The 15,903-nt window shown below is 38.8% G+C and overlaps 1 protein-coding gene across 1 annotated transcript in view; it reads left to right on the top strand.

The window, feature by feature from the left end:
- Positions 1 to 15,903, top strand: part of LOC128628248 (lysosomal Pro-X carboxypeptidase-like) — a 64,950-nt gene that overhangs the window by 34,614 nt on the left and 14,433 nt on the right. Inside the window, exons 4-7 of the mRNA XM_053670734.1 lie at positions 2,754 to 2,855; positions 5,490 to 5,663; positions 8,438 to 8,477; positions 11,438 to 11,537. Of these exons, the coding sequence (XP_053526709.1) occupies positions 2,754 to 2,855; positions 5,490 to 5,663; positions 8,438 to 8,477; positions 11,438 to 11,537 (416 nt within the window). The remainder of the gene's footprint in view (positions 1 to 2,753; positions 2,856 to 5,489; positions 5,664 to 8,437; positions 8,478 to 11,437; positions 11,538 to 15,903) is intronic.

The following is a 15,903-nucleotide window of genomic DNA, read 5'->3' as shown; positions in this document are numbered from 1 at the left end:
GGGTTAAGAATGGTATAGTTGTTAGCTTGCTTTCTTTACTATGTTTTCAATTATCTATTATGTTCTATTATCTATCTATTATCTATTCCATTTCTATGTTTTCTTTTATAATAATATTTAAATTCTTTAATAAGACTTAATTTAGAAGGACACATGATATGTGCCAGAGCTATGACTAGAAAATGTAACTGTTCTACCAAAAACCTAGATGTGAATTATGTTAAAGTGGGGGTTGAATCCTATCTTCTCCACTGTAAATGTCTGACATTGTGCTTGGTACTCAGGATGTCTCAGTAAATGTTGAACTGAACTAAACTGAAAGCAAAGATATGAACCCAGTTATACTGTGTTATTGTCTGACACATTTCTGATTATTTCCTTAGTAATGTGAAGGGTATAAATATGTTACATGAAAATAAAACAATTCCCTGAGAAATGAGAAGCTAGGATAGCTATTCTCTTAGATCAGAGACGAGTGAAATCAGAACTTACTTTCTGTCAGATGCCTGCCCTGGTATTCTGTGAAACAACTGAGTCTGCCTTGTCTGCCTTTCTCTTTCTGTGTGACTTCCCTTTTGTGCCAAGGCCACAGGGCAGCTTCTCCAGTCCAGGGATGTCCCCAGCTCCTGTTTTTCTGTATCATAGGCTGGGGGCTGTTCCTGCCTCTCCCAGCCCTCGCTGGTCTCACTGGCGCTGCAGTGAACTGAAGGCTTGTTGGGGAGTCTGACCTCAGAAGTGGTGGAAGGGAGTAGACAGTGTAGGAGCAGCATTCCAGAGGACTGGCTAGACAGAGCCAGTTCCTGGAAGGACAGATGCTGGTCCTTTCCCAGCCCTACACACCTTTTCACACTTCCTAAAGTGTTCTAGTTACGTATTCACATATTCTGGACATTCATTTTTCGAGAGCCAGGATGTCATAGTAGTCAAGAATGAAGACTTCAGCCGACTGATAAGGTTTGAATTTTGGTTTTGCCATTATGCTGTGTGACTCGGGGCAAGTTTCTTATTCAGTGCCTCAGCTTTCTCATCTGTTATATGGTATAATAAGAAAGTTTAGTTTATAAAGTTATTCTAAATAAGAATCAGGCACTTAGAGCAATGCAGACACATCATGTTACTAAATGTCAATGTATTACATGGGCCTCATTTGAAAAATAATGCCCTGGCTGGTGCAGCTTAGAGGATTGAGTGCAGGCTGTGAACCAAAGGGTTGCTGGTGTGATTTCTGGTCAGGGCACATGTCTGGGTTGCAGGCCAGGTCACCAGTGGAGGGTGTGTGAGAGGCAACGACACATTGATGTTTCTCTCCCTCTTTCTCCTTCTCTCTAAAAATAAATAAATAAAATCTTTAAAAAAAAAAGAAAAATAAAATACTGAAGTTGAGACAAATAATCACTTATTACAATGTGAATCAGTTCAAATAAATTGCTTCTTCTCAAAGCCTGGGGTCAAGTCCACAGAGGTCTGGCTGCTATGATGGATGGTCCTTACCTTTAATAATCTCATAGTCTGGTAAGGGTAAGACACACATGTAAGCAAATATTGCATCTCAGTAATAGAGATCTGTACCTAGCACAGTGGTGTTTAGAGGAGGGAGTGATAAGCACCGCCACGGTGTGGCAGGCAGAGGATGATGCCCTTGAGCTGGGTGTTACAGGGTCTAGAGATAAATGGCAGGAATGAGTAGGGTGTTGATCACAGTAGGGAGAAGTGAGGTTATTGAGATCATCACAGATCAGGTCAAATTCTTCATTTTTACACACATACAGCAGCTCTTTTAATTGTCATTATTGATCAAAACACAAACTTTTAGAATTTCTTAATCTTTGTTAGGGAGGAGCAGCACATTAAAAGCGAAAATCTGCAGTAGGGATGACAAATAGTTTGAATGTATGCTGAATCTAAATGTAATCGGTGCTTGTTGGCTGCCTAGAATGCTTTGTTGAGAACATTCTGAGGACACCACTGATATGAGTGAAAAATTGCAGTGACTGATTAATGATGACCAGCAGTGTCTGTGGAAATAAGAATAAGAATGTCTTACAACCCTGGGTGACTGTGCTCTGGAGCCAGATAGCCCATGTGTGAATTTTAGTGCTGCCACTTCTAGCCGTGTGACCATGGCAGGTTATTTAAACTCTTGTGCCTCAGTGACCTTGTCTGTACAATGGGAGTAATCAAAATGCATAGCTTGTATTGTTGTGAAATTAAGTGAATTGATACTATATAAAATGTTTACAACAGTGCCTGACACACTGTAAGCACTCAGTTAATATTAGCTAGTGCTAGTTCCTATTTCTTTTCCAGCACATAAGATTCATACGAAAACCTTAAGTGAGTCGGGTGTGCCTATGTGTACTGTTTTCTCTCTTATGTTATAAATGTCTAAGAGTAGACAGTGCACTCAGATATCCTCAGCTCTTATTAGGTTATTTGACAAACAGTACAATTTTAAGACTATTTTAGAAATTACGTTGATTCTATGGCTACAGTATCAGAATAAGGAGAGTTGGGGTGACTTGTGGTTAAACATCTTGTGCTGAGTTTTAATTGTTTCACTATAATACAGTGTGAGACTCATGTGTGACACTGAAATAGGAATTTTCTCATTTATTTGTAGAACAAATACAAATTAGGTAGTTTTCAGAGACCTCTTTTTGGTCTGATTTAACATTTAAATATGAGTCATAAAAAAGTTTAATGACTTTTTTGATATCCTGATTTTATCCTCTGAATTTGTAAATTCTTCCTAGGGGTTCATGTGGGATGTGGCTGAGGAAATGAAAGCTTTGTTGGTGTTTGCTGAACACAGATACTGTGGAAAGTCACTACCTTTTGGTGCCAACACACCCAAAGTAAATATACTTTTCACTTGTAGGTTAAAAGTTTGTGTAAATTTTAAAACAATTTCTAATTACAGTTGTACTGTAAAAAGGACATAATAGCTTTAATCGCACTGCCTAAGATTTCTATTATTTGTATTTTATCTCTCACTTTTAAATGTAATTTGAACAGATTATGATTTTTAAAACCATATTTTTATTATTTCTAATGTTGATCAGTCTTTAAGTCAGTGTGATGAGGCTAGTCTTCCCAGGTGAGTCTTAATCTATGGCTGTAGAGACTGTGGGGAGAACTCTTCATTGTTTCTAAAACATCAGTAAATTACACACTTCAATAATTCCCTTTACCACTGGGAAATATATGAGAACTCAAATGTTTGTCTAATAAGGTGTTTTTAGTAAATTAAGGACAATCTATGATTCATTGAGGCCAGCTGGCCACTTGGATTCCCTTTTGGCCTTTCCCGTTCTCACAAGGAGCTTGGGCCTTGGCCATAGACTCTACACCTGATAAACCAGGACACCAGGACACCTTTTGCTCAGCTGCGTCATTCCGGTGATACCCTTGTGATTCTGGCTATGTGATTTTGTCATCTATGCTGTTATTTACTTAATGCTTTCCCTTAAGCAGTTCGCTTTTCAACCTTAGCACTACCTTAACAAGGGCTTTATGTACTAGTTATATTTTCTAAGTTATATTAAAACAACTATTAAATTAAAAATATTTGTGTAATACCTAAGATCATTATACATACCGCCAGTGTACACATACCATGCTTTTGAGGAACTCTGAGTTAGAAGATTTTGAGCTCAATTATTTTTCTGAACTGTCTGTTTTGAAAAGAGTTTTTTATTTTTGTCCTCAGAGGTTTTATTATCCTGTATTATAAATAAAGAAAAACTCCTTTGTCATAAATGATAAGCAGACAATTTGTTGATATTTGTGGGCTGCACGTGAAATTACTTTTTAGCTTATTATTTTGCATAATTATCTGACTGTGGGGAGATGACAAGTCCTGAAACCATTGGGAAGAAGTCAGCTTGTGGCAGATACAAACATACCTCCTCTCCTGGGTCCCTATGGTTCATGCTTTGTTAATAAAATGGAGCTGAGAGCTCTCTGTGATAAACTTCTTCTCTTTGTGTGCTAACAAATTCCTCAGTCACTTGGGGGATATTACAAATATTCCAGAATTGGAAAAAAAGTTCTCTCAAGAATACAAGTGCTGTGAAAACAAAGTGAGGGGTAGTGCCAGACAGTGAGGGGGAGGTAGGAAGTCAGAAGGCTGAAGGAGTAGCTGACACACATAGAACGATGGGAACTGTGTGATCCGATGTGCCAGATGATGGGAGGAGTCAAACAGAGTGGTGAGACCAAAGCGTGAAGGCCAAATAGGGTAGCCTCGAAGAGGTCTGCAGCCATAGCAGTTATCAATCACTGTGTACCTATTTCCTCACACCTTTGTAGCCTAAAACAACAGCCGCCATTTATTATCTCACAGGAATTAAGAGTGACTCAGCTAGGTGGTTCTGTTTCAGGGGGTCTTGTGAAATTAAGATGTCAGCTGGTGGTGCAGTCGTCTGAAGGCTTGCCTGGGGCAGGAGGTCCCTCTCCTCTCATGGAGGGTCCATGTAAGTGACAGACTGGTACTGGATGTTAGCAAGAGGCTTGAGCTCGTCTCCCCCGGGTTTCTACAAAGGCCTGCTTAAGGAGCCTCTCAACATGGTGGCCAACTTCCCTCAAAGTTGACAATGGGAAGAGCAAGGTGAAACTACTGTGCTTTTTATGACCTAAGATTGGAAGTGACAAAGCATTTCTGTCACATTCTATCTGTTAGAAACAAGTCACTAAGTCCAGCCCAAGTTTAAAAATAGAGGAATTAGGCTTCACCTTATAAAGGGAGATATCTCATTAGTCTTCCTAGCTTAGCAAGACTCTGTTTGAGCTTCACCTCCCTACACTGCAGTGGGAAAATGGCCCCTGGGCAGAGACCTAGATGGTCATGGAACTTACTCTATGAGTGTCCTTCTCTGAGCTCTCTGTGTCTCGTGTTGCTGTTTTATAACGCCTGAAAATAGTTGCTCCATAGGTTGTTTTTTTTTTAACTTGAATTTTATAGTTTACAATAGGCAGGCTAATTTGTTTTAGAAGTTGGTATATCAGACTTAAATTTTTTTCTGATAAAGAAGGGTGAATTTCATTTCTAGTAACAATTCTTACTTCAGCTTTCCACATGATTTAGCTTACCATTGCCTACATGGTAGCCATTTAAAATGTTTGAAGATTTGAAATAAAAGTTATAGCAGTTATCTATTCAGCTTAGTATTGTATTCTATGACATTTGCTGTTAAACATATTTACATCCATTTCTATTGTTTCTATAAACTCAGCAAGGTATTTGGTAAAAAACATTTAATAGAAATTATATCTGAATGCAAAATACATTATGCTCTCTCTACAAACATAAAATCTCTTTAAATCAGCACTGCTATGGCTTTGACCAGGCATTTTAACTCAATTGCCTAAAAGCCTATTTGGAGAAAAGCTTATCTGACTCTGGCTTTTTTCTGGATCTGCACTATGCCTAAGCTGCTATTATCTGCACACTCATACCCGTGTTCTTTGTTATTTATTTATTTTTTTAGGATTCCAGGCACTTGAATTTTCTGACTTCAGAACAAGCTCTGGCTGATTTTGGAGAGTTAATCAAACACTTGAAAAGGACAATCCTGGGAGCTGCAAATCAACCTGTCATTGCCCTGGGGGGCTCTTACGGTGGCATGCTTGCAGCCTGGTTCAGGATGAAATATCCTCACGTGGTGGCTGGGTAAATGCATTTATGTTGGACAGGAGAACTTCTAAGTGGTTGTCAAGGCAAACCTAGAGATTTAGTTTGGGTAAAACACGTTCCATTCTATTATACTGAGATTTCTAGTCTCTATCTCATTAACAGCTATCAATTATTTTATCATCATTTTTGAATAATGGATGTAAAGTGTATAGATTATAGAGTTATATAACTTAGAAATAAGACCAACAGTTGGTGTAAATGGAGTAATTACTTGAGACAAGTCCTGTGCTATGCCTTTTGCATATTCAGTTTATTAATCTTTGTGATGTATGTGAGATATGTAGATCTATGTAATATACGGTCAGTGTTTAATGAGTGGCAGCTGCTATCATAGCACTGTGATTCAGGCAACTGCTTCTGTACTATAGTGCTACATACATCATAAAGGGTCATCTACCTACAGGGGCGTGGAGTGGAAAGAGCAATGACTCTGGATCCTTTTACCATTCACCAGTGGTGTGATCTGGGCAAGGCTCTCTTCCTCCTGAGCCTTCGTGTCTTCCTCTGCAGAATGGGATACTCATACTTACATTTTCCTTAAGGTTACACTAGTATCAGATAAAATATTGGATGTGAATATACTCTGGAAAGTGTAAAGACACATTACACCATAAATGTTAAGTTTATTTTAGACCAAAATCTGTTATTGTATGTGCTCTTCTTAAAAGATGCCATTGTAAAGAACATTCCTCTTAGTTTTAAAAACAAAGGCTGGCCAACTTGATAGTTATTAAGTTTAGAGAATATAACTGACTCTGCAACTGGAATGAGTGCTGGAAATGTAAATAGAATTGGTAATACAAGAACCGGATCTCGAAAGCACTTTTACTATAACTGTCCCCTTGAACTATTGAATGCACACCTTGCTTAAAACTTTGTAACCCAAATGGAACAAGTTCGATTGCTGTTAGAGATATTTTTCTCCCTCTAGAAAGTATAATGACCACTGGGTATCTCGCACATACCAGGCCTGAGGTCAATGTGTCTTGAAGTAAATTGAATTTTGATAATACAAAATTATTTAAAAGAGCAGATCTCTCTCATGGTAGGAAAACCTGAATCAAAATAACGAGAAAAACCAAATCTGAACTAATTTGTTTCCATATATGTCTATGTGCTAATAATGCATTTTCCTTTCATATTATTTTACTATTTACAAAGCACTTTATTTCTTCATTGATTCTGCTATTACAGTTGTCCTTGTTTTTACACTTTTGCCCCCTTCCACTCCAAATAACCTATTCCCTAAGGCAATCCCCCAACCATTGCTCCTGTCCATGGGTCAGTCATGCATGTAAGTTCTTCAGCTATTACATTTCCTACACTATACTTTACATCCCCATGGCTATTCTGTAACCACCTATTTGTACTTCCTAATCCCTTCACTTCTCACCCATTGTCACCCACCTGCTTCCCAACTGGCAACCATCTGGTACCTAACTTCTTTTCTCTTGCTACTTTTAAGATTCTCTTTTATCTTTAACCTTTGGCCTTTTAATTATGATGTGTCTTGGAGTGGGCCTCTTTGCATCCATCTTGTTTGGGACTCTCTGTGCTTCCTAGACTTGCATATCCATTTCCTCCACCAAATTAGGGAAGTTTTCTTTCACTATTTTTTCAGGTAGACTTCCAGTTTCTTGCTCTTTCTCTTCTCCTTCTGGCACCCCTATGAAGTGAATGTTGGACCCCTTGAAGTTGTCCCAGAGGCTGTTTATACTACCCTCATTTTTTTGTATTCTTTTTTCTTGTTGTTCTGTATGGTTGTTTTTTGCTTCCTTATGTTCCAAATCATTGATTTGATTCTCAGCTTCATCCACTCTAGTGTTTTTTCTCTGTAAATTGTTCTTTATTTCAATTAGTGTAGACTTCATTTCTGACTGAACCTTTTGTATGCTGCTTAGGTCCTTATTAAGTTCCTTGAGCATCCTTATAATCAGTGTTTTGAACTCTGCATCTGATAGATTACTTATATCCATTTTGTTTAGCTCTTTTTCTGGAGTTTTGATCTGTTCTTTCATTTGGGCCATGTTTCTTTGTCTCCTCATTTTGGCAGCCTCCCTGTGTGTGTTTCTATGTATTAGGTAGAGCTGCTCTGACTCCATGTCTTGGTTGTGTAGCCTAATATAGTAGGGTGTCCTGTAGAGTCCAGTGGCATAGCCTCCTCTATCACCCAAGCTGTGTACTTGAGGTACACTCTTTCTGTGGTCTGCATACACCCTCCTCTCGTAGTTGAGCCTTGGTTGCTATTGGCAGATCAATGAGAGGGATTTATCCAGGCTAGTCAGCTGGGAGAACTGGCTGTGACCACTGACCACCAAACTCTGCCCTCCATGGAGGGTCAGCTGGGTAGGGGCAGTGTGGTGGTGCTCTGATGTGATCTGTAGCTATCTACTGGGTGCACTGAACCTGGGGTTTCCTGGGTGGTGCAGGCCAAGTTCAGCCCCATCCTGTGTTTTTTCTGGGGTACCCTGCTTGAGCTATAAAGCAACCTGAGGTGGCTTCTACTTGTGCTGGGATTAGAGATTCCCAGGTGAAGCCATGTTGTGGATCTAATCTGGTCCATTAGTGCTGGGCCTGGGGTTCACTGAGGCCAGCTGTTGCCTGTTTGAGAGGATTTAGGAAGTTGTGAAGTGTGAGCCAAGACCAGTCATTCCTATGGAAAAGCAGATTGGGTGGGCCCCATAAAATGGATGAGCCAGAGTCTCTAGGGCTCTCCAAGGCAAGTCAGGCAGTGTTATCCAGGTTGTTGGAGTCTTAGGTATGGCCCCAGTTTATCAGCTCTGTGAGGGGAGAGTTTAGAAAGGGACAATGGCCTCTGCTTGCCTTGGTGCCAGACACTTCAGTTTCTCCCTGTGTGCCACTGGTGCCTTTCAAGCTGCTATCCCAATGCTGGAACTCAGATGGAGTGACTGAGTAGGTGAGTCAATGTGTGGGTTCTCTCAATGGAACAGCTTGAGGCTCTAGCATTTTCTTCTACCAACTCTGATCCCACTGGTTTTTGCAGCCAAAAGTTGTGGGGACTTATCTTCCGGGCATTGGAATCCTGGGCTGGGTGCCCGGTATAGGTCTGGGACTCCTTGCTCCCAAGATGTCCCTCCCCAATCTTTATCCACCATGTGTGGGTGTGGGACCAGCCTGTGCTGCACTGTGCTTCTCCTGCCAGTCTCAATGAATGTGGTTTCTTTAATTCTGTAATCGTCAGACCTCCATTCAACTAGATTTCTGATGGTTCTGAGTGATGGTTGTTCTACATTTTAGTTGTAATTTTGATGTGGTTGTGGAAGTGGTGAGCCTTGTCTGCTTATCTTGACTGGAAGTCTACAAAGCATTTTCTTAGACACTATCTCATTTAATCCCCACAAAAGTACTGTGAGAAAAGGAGGCATAATCCCAGTTTTATGGAGAGGAAATTTAAGCTCAACGAAGAGGTAAGGATGTAGAATTGAACTCAGGCCTACCGTTGTTCTGAGCCTATGATCTACCACATTGCACTGGGGTAGGACAAGACTTGTCTAAAGGTTTCGGTGGATTGCTGGCCACAGTGTGACAGCCATCAGATTTAATTTTGTCCTCTGTATCCACAGTAATAATTACATCTGCATCTTTGCCCACCTGAGAACAAATGAATTGTCAGATGGTAAAAACATGGGGAATTCTCTTGTTTTTTAGAATGGGGTTTGGCAAACTATCTATGAAGGACTAGATAATAAATATTTTAGGCTTCGTGGGCCATATGGTTTGTGTCACAGATACTGAAGTCTGAAGTATAGTTAAGAAAGTAGCAGAAAATAGCCATAAACAATGTATAAATGAATGAGGATGACTGTGTTCCAATAATACTTAGTTATAAAATAGTCAGAGGGCTGGATTTGGCTGGGGACTGTAGTTTGCCAACCCCAATTTAGAAAAAAAAAGCTACAAGAATATAGCTTTTTAGTATTCATTTGTTTATGATTTGGAACAGTGTACGGTCTAACTTTGGTTTCTTTCCCATTTCTTTAATATTCCTTTTAAGATACTTTTCTGTTGAGTCTTAAATGTAAATAAATATTCTATTTTCCCCCTTTAAATAATCACTCAAAGCGAATGGAGTATATCTCACATATTTAGTCACCTGTTTTTGATTTAGCACAGTCTGTCTTTCTTTTAGCTTCTGTATATATGAATTATAAAAGTTCATTTTTAAGACAAGATAACTTTGTGTCTGTCCCAAAGTCAACTTTTACCTTTTAATCCAGGATGAGTTTTTGTCATTTTCTTCAATTATTTCTTATTGCCTTTATACTTCATTTTGACATTTTAGGAATTGTTGATTGCTTGTAATATATTTTGATTCTGTTTCCTGTTGGTACCCCACCAAAAATAACCTCTCTTTGCCTCTTATTTGAGAAATTTTGACTACATCAATTTTCAGTTTCATTCTAAATGATTTCAGAATTTTCTACTACATGTCTCACTCCCAGACTTGTAGCTTCAGATCACTTTCTTTCACTGTTCATTCTGTTTCTCCTTTCTTGACCCCTCTCTGTTCTCCCAGCCCACTAATCCCCGGAACACTACCCAGTCGGGTCCTCTCTTTCACTTGGATAGTTCCATTTAACCAGGACTCCTCCTCCCTCTGATACACTTCCTCCTTTTTAAAGGGCTGACAAACAGCTGTCCTTTTCTTTTGTTTCTTTTAAAGTTTCCCTTTTATATTATTTCATTTTTAATTAAATGTATTGGGGTAACATTCATTAATATGAATATATAGGTTTCAAATGTACATTTCTCTAGTACATGATCTGTATATTTTGTGTGCCCACCACCTAAGGTCAAATCATCTTCCATCACCATATACCTGACACTCTATACCCTTTACTAATCTCCCACCCTTCCCTCTGGTAACTGCCATACTCTTGTCTGTGTCTATGAGTTTGAGTTTTATATCCCACTCTGACTTAGGATGCTGAGATAATAAACAACAGTTGGGTTATGGTAAAAAGCAGGTGATTTCCAGTTCTGTCTGGACTTTGTAATGTTCTGAAGGATTCATGGGCAGTGACCGAATGCCATTTTCTGTGTCAACTCAAGTATCATTCTTTCTAATTTGTCATTGGACTTTGCACACTGAGACTCCATTTGCTTTGTTTACTGTTAACAGCAGCTGCAGTATTCATGCAGAAGTAATCATGGATGTGGCTGATAGAACCCACGGAAGAGGAGAAGAGGGAAATAGGACACACCTCTGTCAGTGGACTGCTCTGTTAGCAAAAAACTACTAGGTCTCTTCTCAGCTTAAAGAGCACTCTTAAAGGATATTGCAGAGTTTATTTATTTTGGAATCATTTTTCTTTAGCTGGCAACTCACCCAATCTTTTAGCTTATCCTTCTGAGCATGCAGATAGATGTTGCGAAATAATAAGATATAAAGTGGAAAATCTCTTCCGTTTGTCTTGGTTTGGTAATGTATGCGACCTCTCTTGGGTGGTTTTAAGCGGTTTAGGTGCATTCTATGAAAAGGGAGCTTTTAATGACAAAACTAATGTGATTATCTGAGTGAGTGTGAGAGGGGTATTGAAGCCCCAGAGAATGAAAATCTGTTAGAAAAGCTGAATGTATCTGCTTAATCCTTTCTCTAATGTGGATGGGCCTTACTCTCTGAGAGATTGGTCTTTTTATTTAAACTATCTTCTTTCCTTCATCTTTTAAACATTTTTTGCCTCCCTTTTCTTTCTTTTATTCAAATGCTTATCCTTATAGGTGGGGGACACAAGGCTTTTCAGGAAATCATTACTTTTACTTTCTCTGGTGGTGTTCATGGGCTCAAGGGGCAGAACTTAAATATTTGGGTGCAGAGCTGGTCAGTTTAGTGCTAAGGTTAGAATGTGCTGTTATTTCCATGATTTCTACCCTCTTAAAAACCACACTTATTAAAATGGACTTCTAATGCTCTTTATTGTTTTTTCCTGATTATTTTACTTTTGTTCCAGGAAGTAGAAAGTGAATTAAGTCTATTTCATGTGATTCTTAAGCCTTTTATTACTGTTTTACAGTTTTCTTCTTACTATAGCATAATAAAAAAGTTTTATGATTTTATAGTGCCCAAGAATCCCTTCCAAGTTTTTACCTAAAAAACCGTCTTGGAAAAATATAAAGACAATCTAAGAATAAAAGAAATTTGTATAAAAATTAACTGTGGAAATAACCATGGGATGTGAAGTACAGCATAGGAAATATGATCAGTAATATTGTAGTAGCTACAGAGGGTGCCAGGTGAGTACTAGACATTGGGGGATCGCTTTATAGATTATATAAATATCTAACCACTGTGACGTACACTTGAAACTAGTATCATAGGATATTGAACGTCACCTGTAATCAATATAAATAAATAAATAAATATGCATGAGATTACAGGTGTACTTAGGTAATGTTTGTGTTGTTATTGATCTCATACACTAAAAATGCCAAGTTGAGTATGTGTAGCTTAGTGATTACAAATGGGAGCTTCCGAGGAAGTCTCTTTGAATCTCAGCTTTTCCATTTCCTGGTTGTGTGGCTTTGAAGTCTCTCAACTACTGTGTGTTTTAGTTTTCTCATTGTAAAATGGGAATAATAGTAATTGTAATACTTATTAGTGTCATTAATAAGTAATAAGGTTTAATAGGATGACATATAATTAGGCACTAAATTTATGTCAAATAATAATAATAGCTATTATTGCTACTATGTAATACGAGGGAGACAGATTGTTATTCCCAGGACTCTGTGGCCTGAGTCTCGGTTCAGAACCTATAGCCACAGTTTTTAAGTGATGTGTCTGTAGCCAGACCTCTCTAAACTGTTTATTCCTCCATGAAATGGGGACTGTCCCTATATGTTTCTCCCTGTGCCACTCTAGGGAAAGTACCTGGCCCCCAGGGACATTGAATAGTTGTACTAGCAGCCTCAGTCACAGCTGACCCCAAATAAGTGAATTTATGGCCTTAAGCAATGCCTCATGTAGAAATTGTTTAGAAGATACTGTTTGCCAGTGCCCACAAAATAAATAGGAAATATAGTACAGGGGCTACCTTCGTGCTGAGTATTTTGGGTGGAAGTGGTTGGCAGGGACTCTTCTTCTTGTCTGATTAGATCATGGCCCCCAAGTAAACAATCAACAGACTGAGTGCTTGCCCTCAAAAGTGGGTAAGGTCTGCAAATTATCAGGCTTAAGTTGAAGTATTATATGACCTTAACCCAAATATGCCAATATTTGACTGTTTGACTTATAAACATGGAAATTTCACAGGGTTCAACTTAACATTTTGTGCATCCTACAGATCTTTAATGAAAGTATATGAATATCTCCTTTCGAATTACTACAGTCTTTAAATAAATATGGGATAGTGCTAAGGTTTAACCATAACTTCAATATTTCTTGGAAAACTTCACTCTTTGCTACCAAAATTGTTAAGAAAATGCAGAGTGATATGCAGAGATTGTGTTTTTCATGCCAGAAGATGATGCTTGGATTTGTAGTCTCTGAGTTAGCAAAGAACTTTGGAGCCACCTGAAATAATAAAATACCTTTGGTAACTTTTAAAATATTTTGCAAAAAATAATTAAGTGATATTTATCTGGCTTTCTATCTAATATATTTATAAAATTATAAATGGTTACTTCCTTTCTATAGGACAATTTGATAAGAATGTTGTAAAACCTTTAAAAATGCTATTTCCTTTGAACTGGTACTTCTTCTAAGAATTTATCTCAAAAGACATATGCAAATATTTAGCCCCAAGTATACATATTTTGGGCTTATTTGTAATAATGAAAGCTCGAGAATGATACCAATAACCAATTGTAGGGTTTTTTTCAACTGTTCATCAAGCATTGTCAACCGGTGCTGTTCCCCAGCCAGGCTTGTGTCTTTTAAGGAGCGACAGTAACTGCTATTTTCAGATGCTATTCATGGGATCTCCTCTTTTCTTTGCCTGACAGAGGCCCAGTGTTCTAGTGCCGAGAGGGGATCTGATGCCAACATGTGAGTCACACTCACTTGCTACTGTTCTTTTCCAGAGTTTGAGGCCACTTGTTGCTGCAAGTCAGCACCCTCTGTTCCCCCTACCCAGCTTGCATTGTCTCCCTGCCTCATCTCCCATGCTGTGCTTGAACATAATGCTCTTCTCTGCATCCATGTGTCTACTCTAGTTTTGGGCTGCGTTTTGAAAGAGCTGAATCTGCTGTTGGTGTCCACATACAGGACACAGTGCTGATCATCTGTTGGAAATAGTTAATTTAATAAATTCTGTGTTTGATTCTTGATTTCCATATGTTCCTGGGTATTTCTGATTGGCATATTTCTTAGGAAGATTTTCTGAGAAAAGTGTTATGAGCTAGGTATTTTTTGACTTACATTTCCTCATTATTTTAGTCTCAGTGGGTTTGTGAAGCTCTTCATTTAGCACAATTCTGTTTCTCTATGTGCCCTCTAAACCCTAGTGTGTGGTCTCATAGTTACTTTTATAAGGTATGGAATATCCAGTTGTTTGGACATCATAATTTCTGACTTTTCTCACACTTAATATTTCCAAAAAAAGTATTGGGAATAATGCATACTCCATCTCCCCTTTGGAAAGTCACACTGAGTTGAGAATGTTAAAGGCTCTGAGAAATCCTACAGTCAAGAAAACTGTTCACATTTGCTAATAATTTTCCTAAAATTGACTATGAAACAAACACCAAATGTCATTTAACATTACATAGAAATATTGTGCTGAATACATGTGGGGAGTGGCATTTAACTTTTTCTATGATTCTTTTTCTCTGTCTTTTCAAGTTTTCCCTTTTTTCCAGGGAAGTGTTTCTGGAAGCTGGTCCTAGGCAGAACTGTATTGAGAGGTTGTGTTTGCTTGTAGCCACTTACCTCCTCTCTTCACTGACCTCCCTCCCTGATGGGAGCACATCACCGGCCCAGGCCTGGTTGCTCCTGCTGCCCAGACTCTCTCTCTAAAGTGGGGTAACTGAGTTCTTTTTCTCCAGGCTTTTTCTTTTCTGGATCCACTTGTCTCTCTTTTTAAAAATTTTATCAGAACTTGCCTGTTATATATATCTTTTTCATATGAAATGAGAAAAGACCAAACTACTGGGTTCATGTGAAGGTGTTAGCAGAGGATGGAAACTTAATGTGTTTTCCTTGCGATTGGGGCTGTTTGCAGTTTTACAAGGGGCTACAGCCTAGGCTGTGTAGCATAATGGCTCAGATGTGTATTTTGTAACAAGAAAGACTGATGTTGAATCTAGGTCCTGCCATTTATTAGCTGGATGGCCTTGAATAAAGTGCTTTAACCCAAGAATCAATTTCTTCATGTGAAATAATGGACTATAACACATCTGATAGGATTGCTTGAAAATTAAGTGATGTGATGGTTGTAAACCCAGGGCTCAGTAATCAGTAGCTATTGTTGTTGCTATTCAGTTATGATTCCATTGCCTGTGATTTTCCCCTACCACTTTATCGTAAAAAATTTTAAACACAGGAAAGTTGAAATAAGTGGATATCTGTCGGGAAAAACTGCAGTCATTGTTAATTAACAAGAGCAGTTTGGAAACATGAATGGTAGCCAAGACGAGTGGGCTGGAATGCGCATGTGTGAACAATGATGCCTTCACTGTATTAGTCAGTGAGGGTGGTAGATGCCACTGAGTGAGCATGTGCACTGTGTGGCTGTAGCATTCAAAATGACCAAGCAAACAGAGCAATGAGTTTGTAACAAATTTTATATTAAGCTTGAACATTCCTTTGTAGAAACTATTTGATGATTCAGAGGGCCACAGCTATGGACAACTGGTGATTGGCAGCTTCATCACGACAATGTGCCCATTCATGCATCACAGTTAGTGTGGAGTTTTTCGTGAAACACCCCTTTACCCACATGACTCAGCCACCCTATAGCCCAGATTTGGTGCCCTGCCACTTCTGGCTTTTTCCAAAACTGAAATCACCTTTGAAAGGGCAGAGATTTCGGATCACTGATGAGAATCAGGAAAATCTGATGGAGTAGTTGATGATGAATGAGAGAATCGTGTGAAGTCCCAAGGTGCCTAGTTTGAAGGGGACTGAGGTGTCATTGTTGTATGTACAGTGTTTCTTGTATCTTGTATCTTCTTCAATAAATGACTTGCATTCTGAGTACTTACCATGGGTCAGGCACAGAAGGGCTGCAAAGATACAAAGATAAATA

The sequence above is a fragment of the Artibeus jamaicensis genome, unplaced genomic scaffold (assembly GCF_021234435.1).
Source record: "Artibeus jamaicensis isolate MK-2021 breed Jamaican fruit bat unplaced genomic scaffold, CSHL_Jam_final contig_64, whole genome shotgun sequence".
NCBI lineage: Eukaryota > Metazoa > Chordata > Mammalia > Chiroptera > Phyllostomidae > Artibeus > Artibeus jamaicensis.
This window is presented reverse-complemented; position numbering and strand designations above follow the sequence as displayed.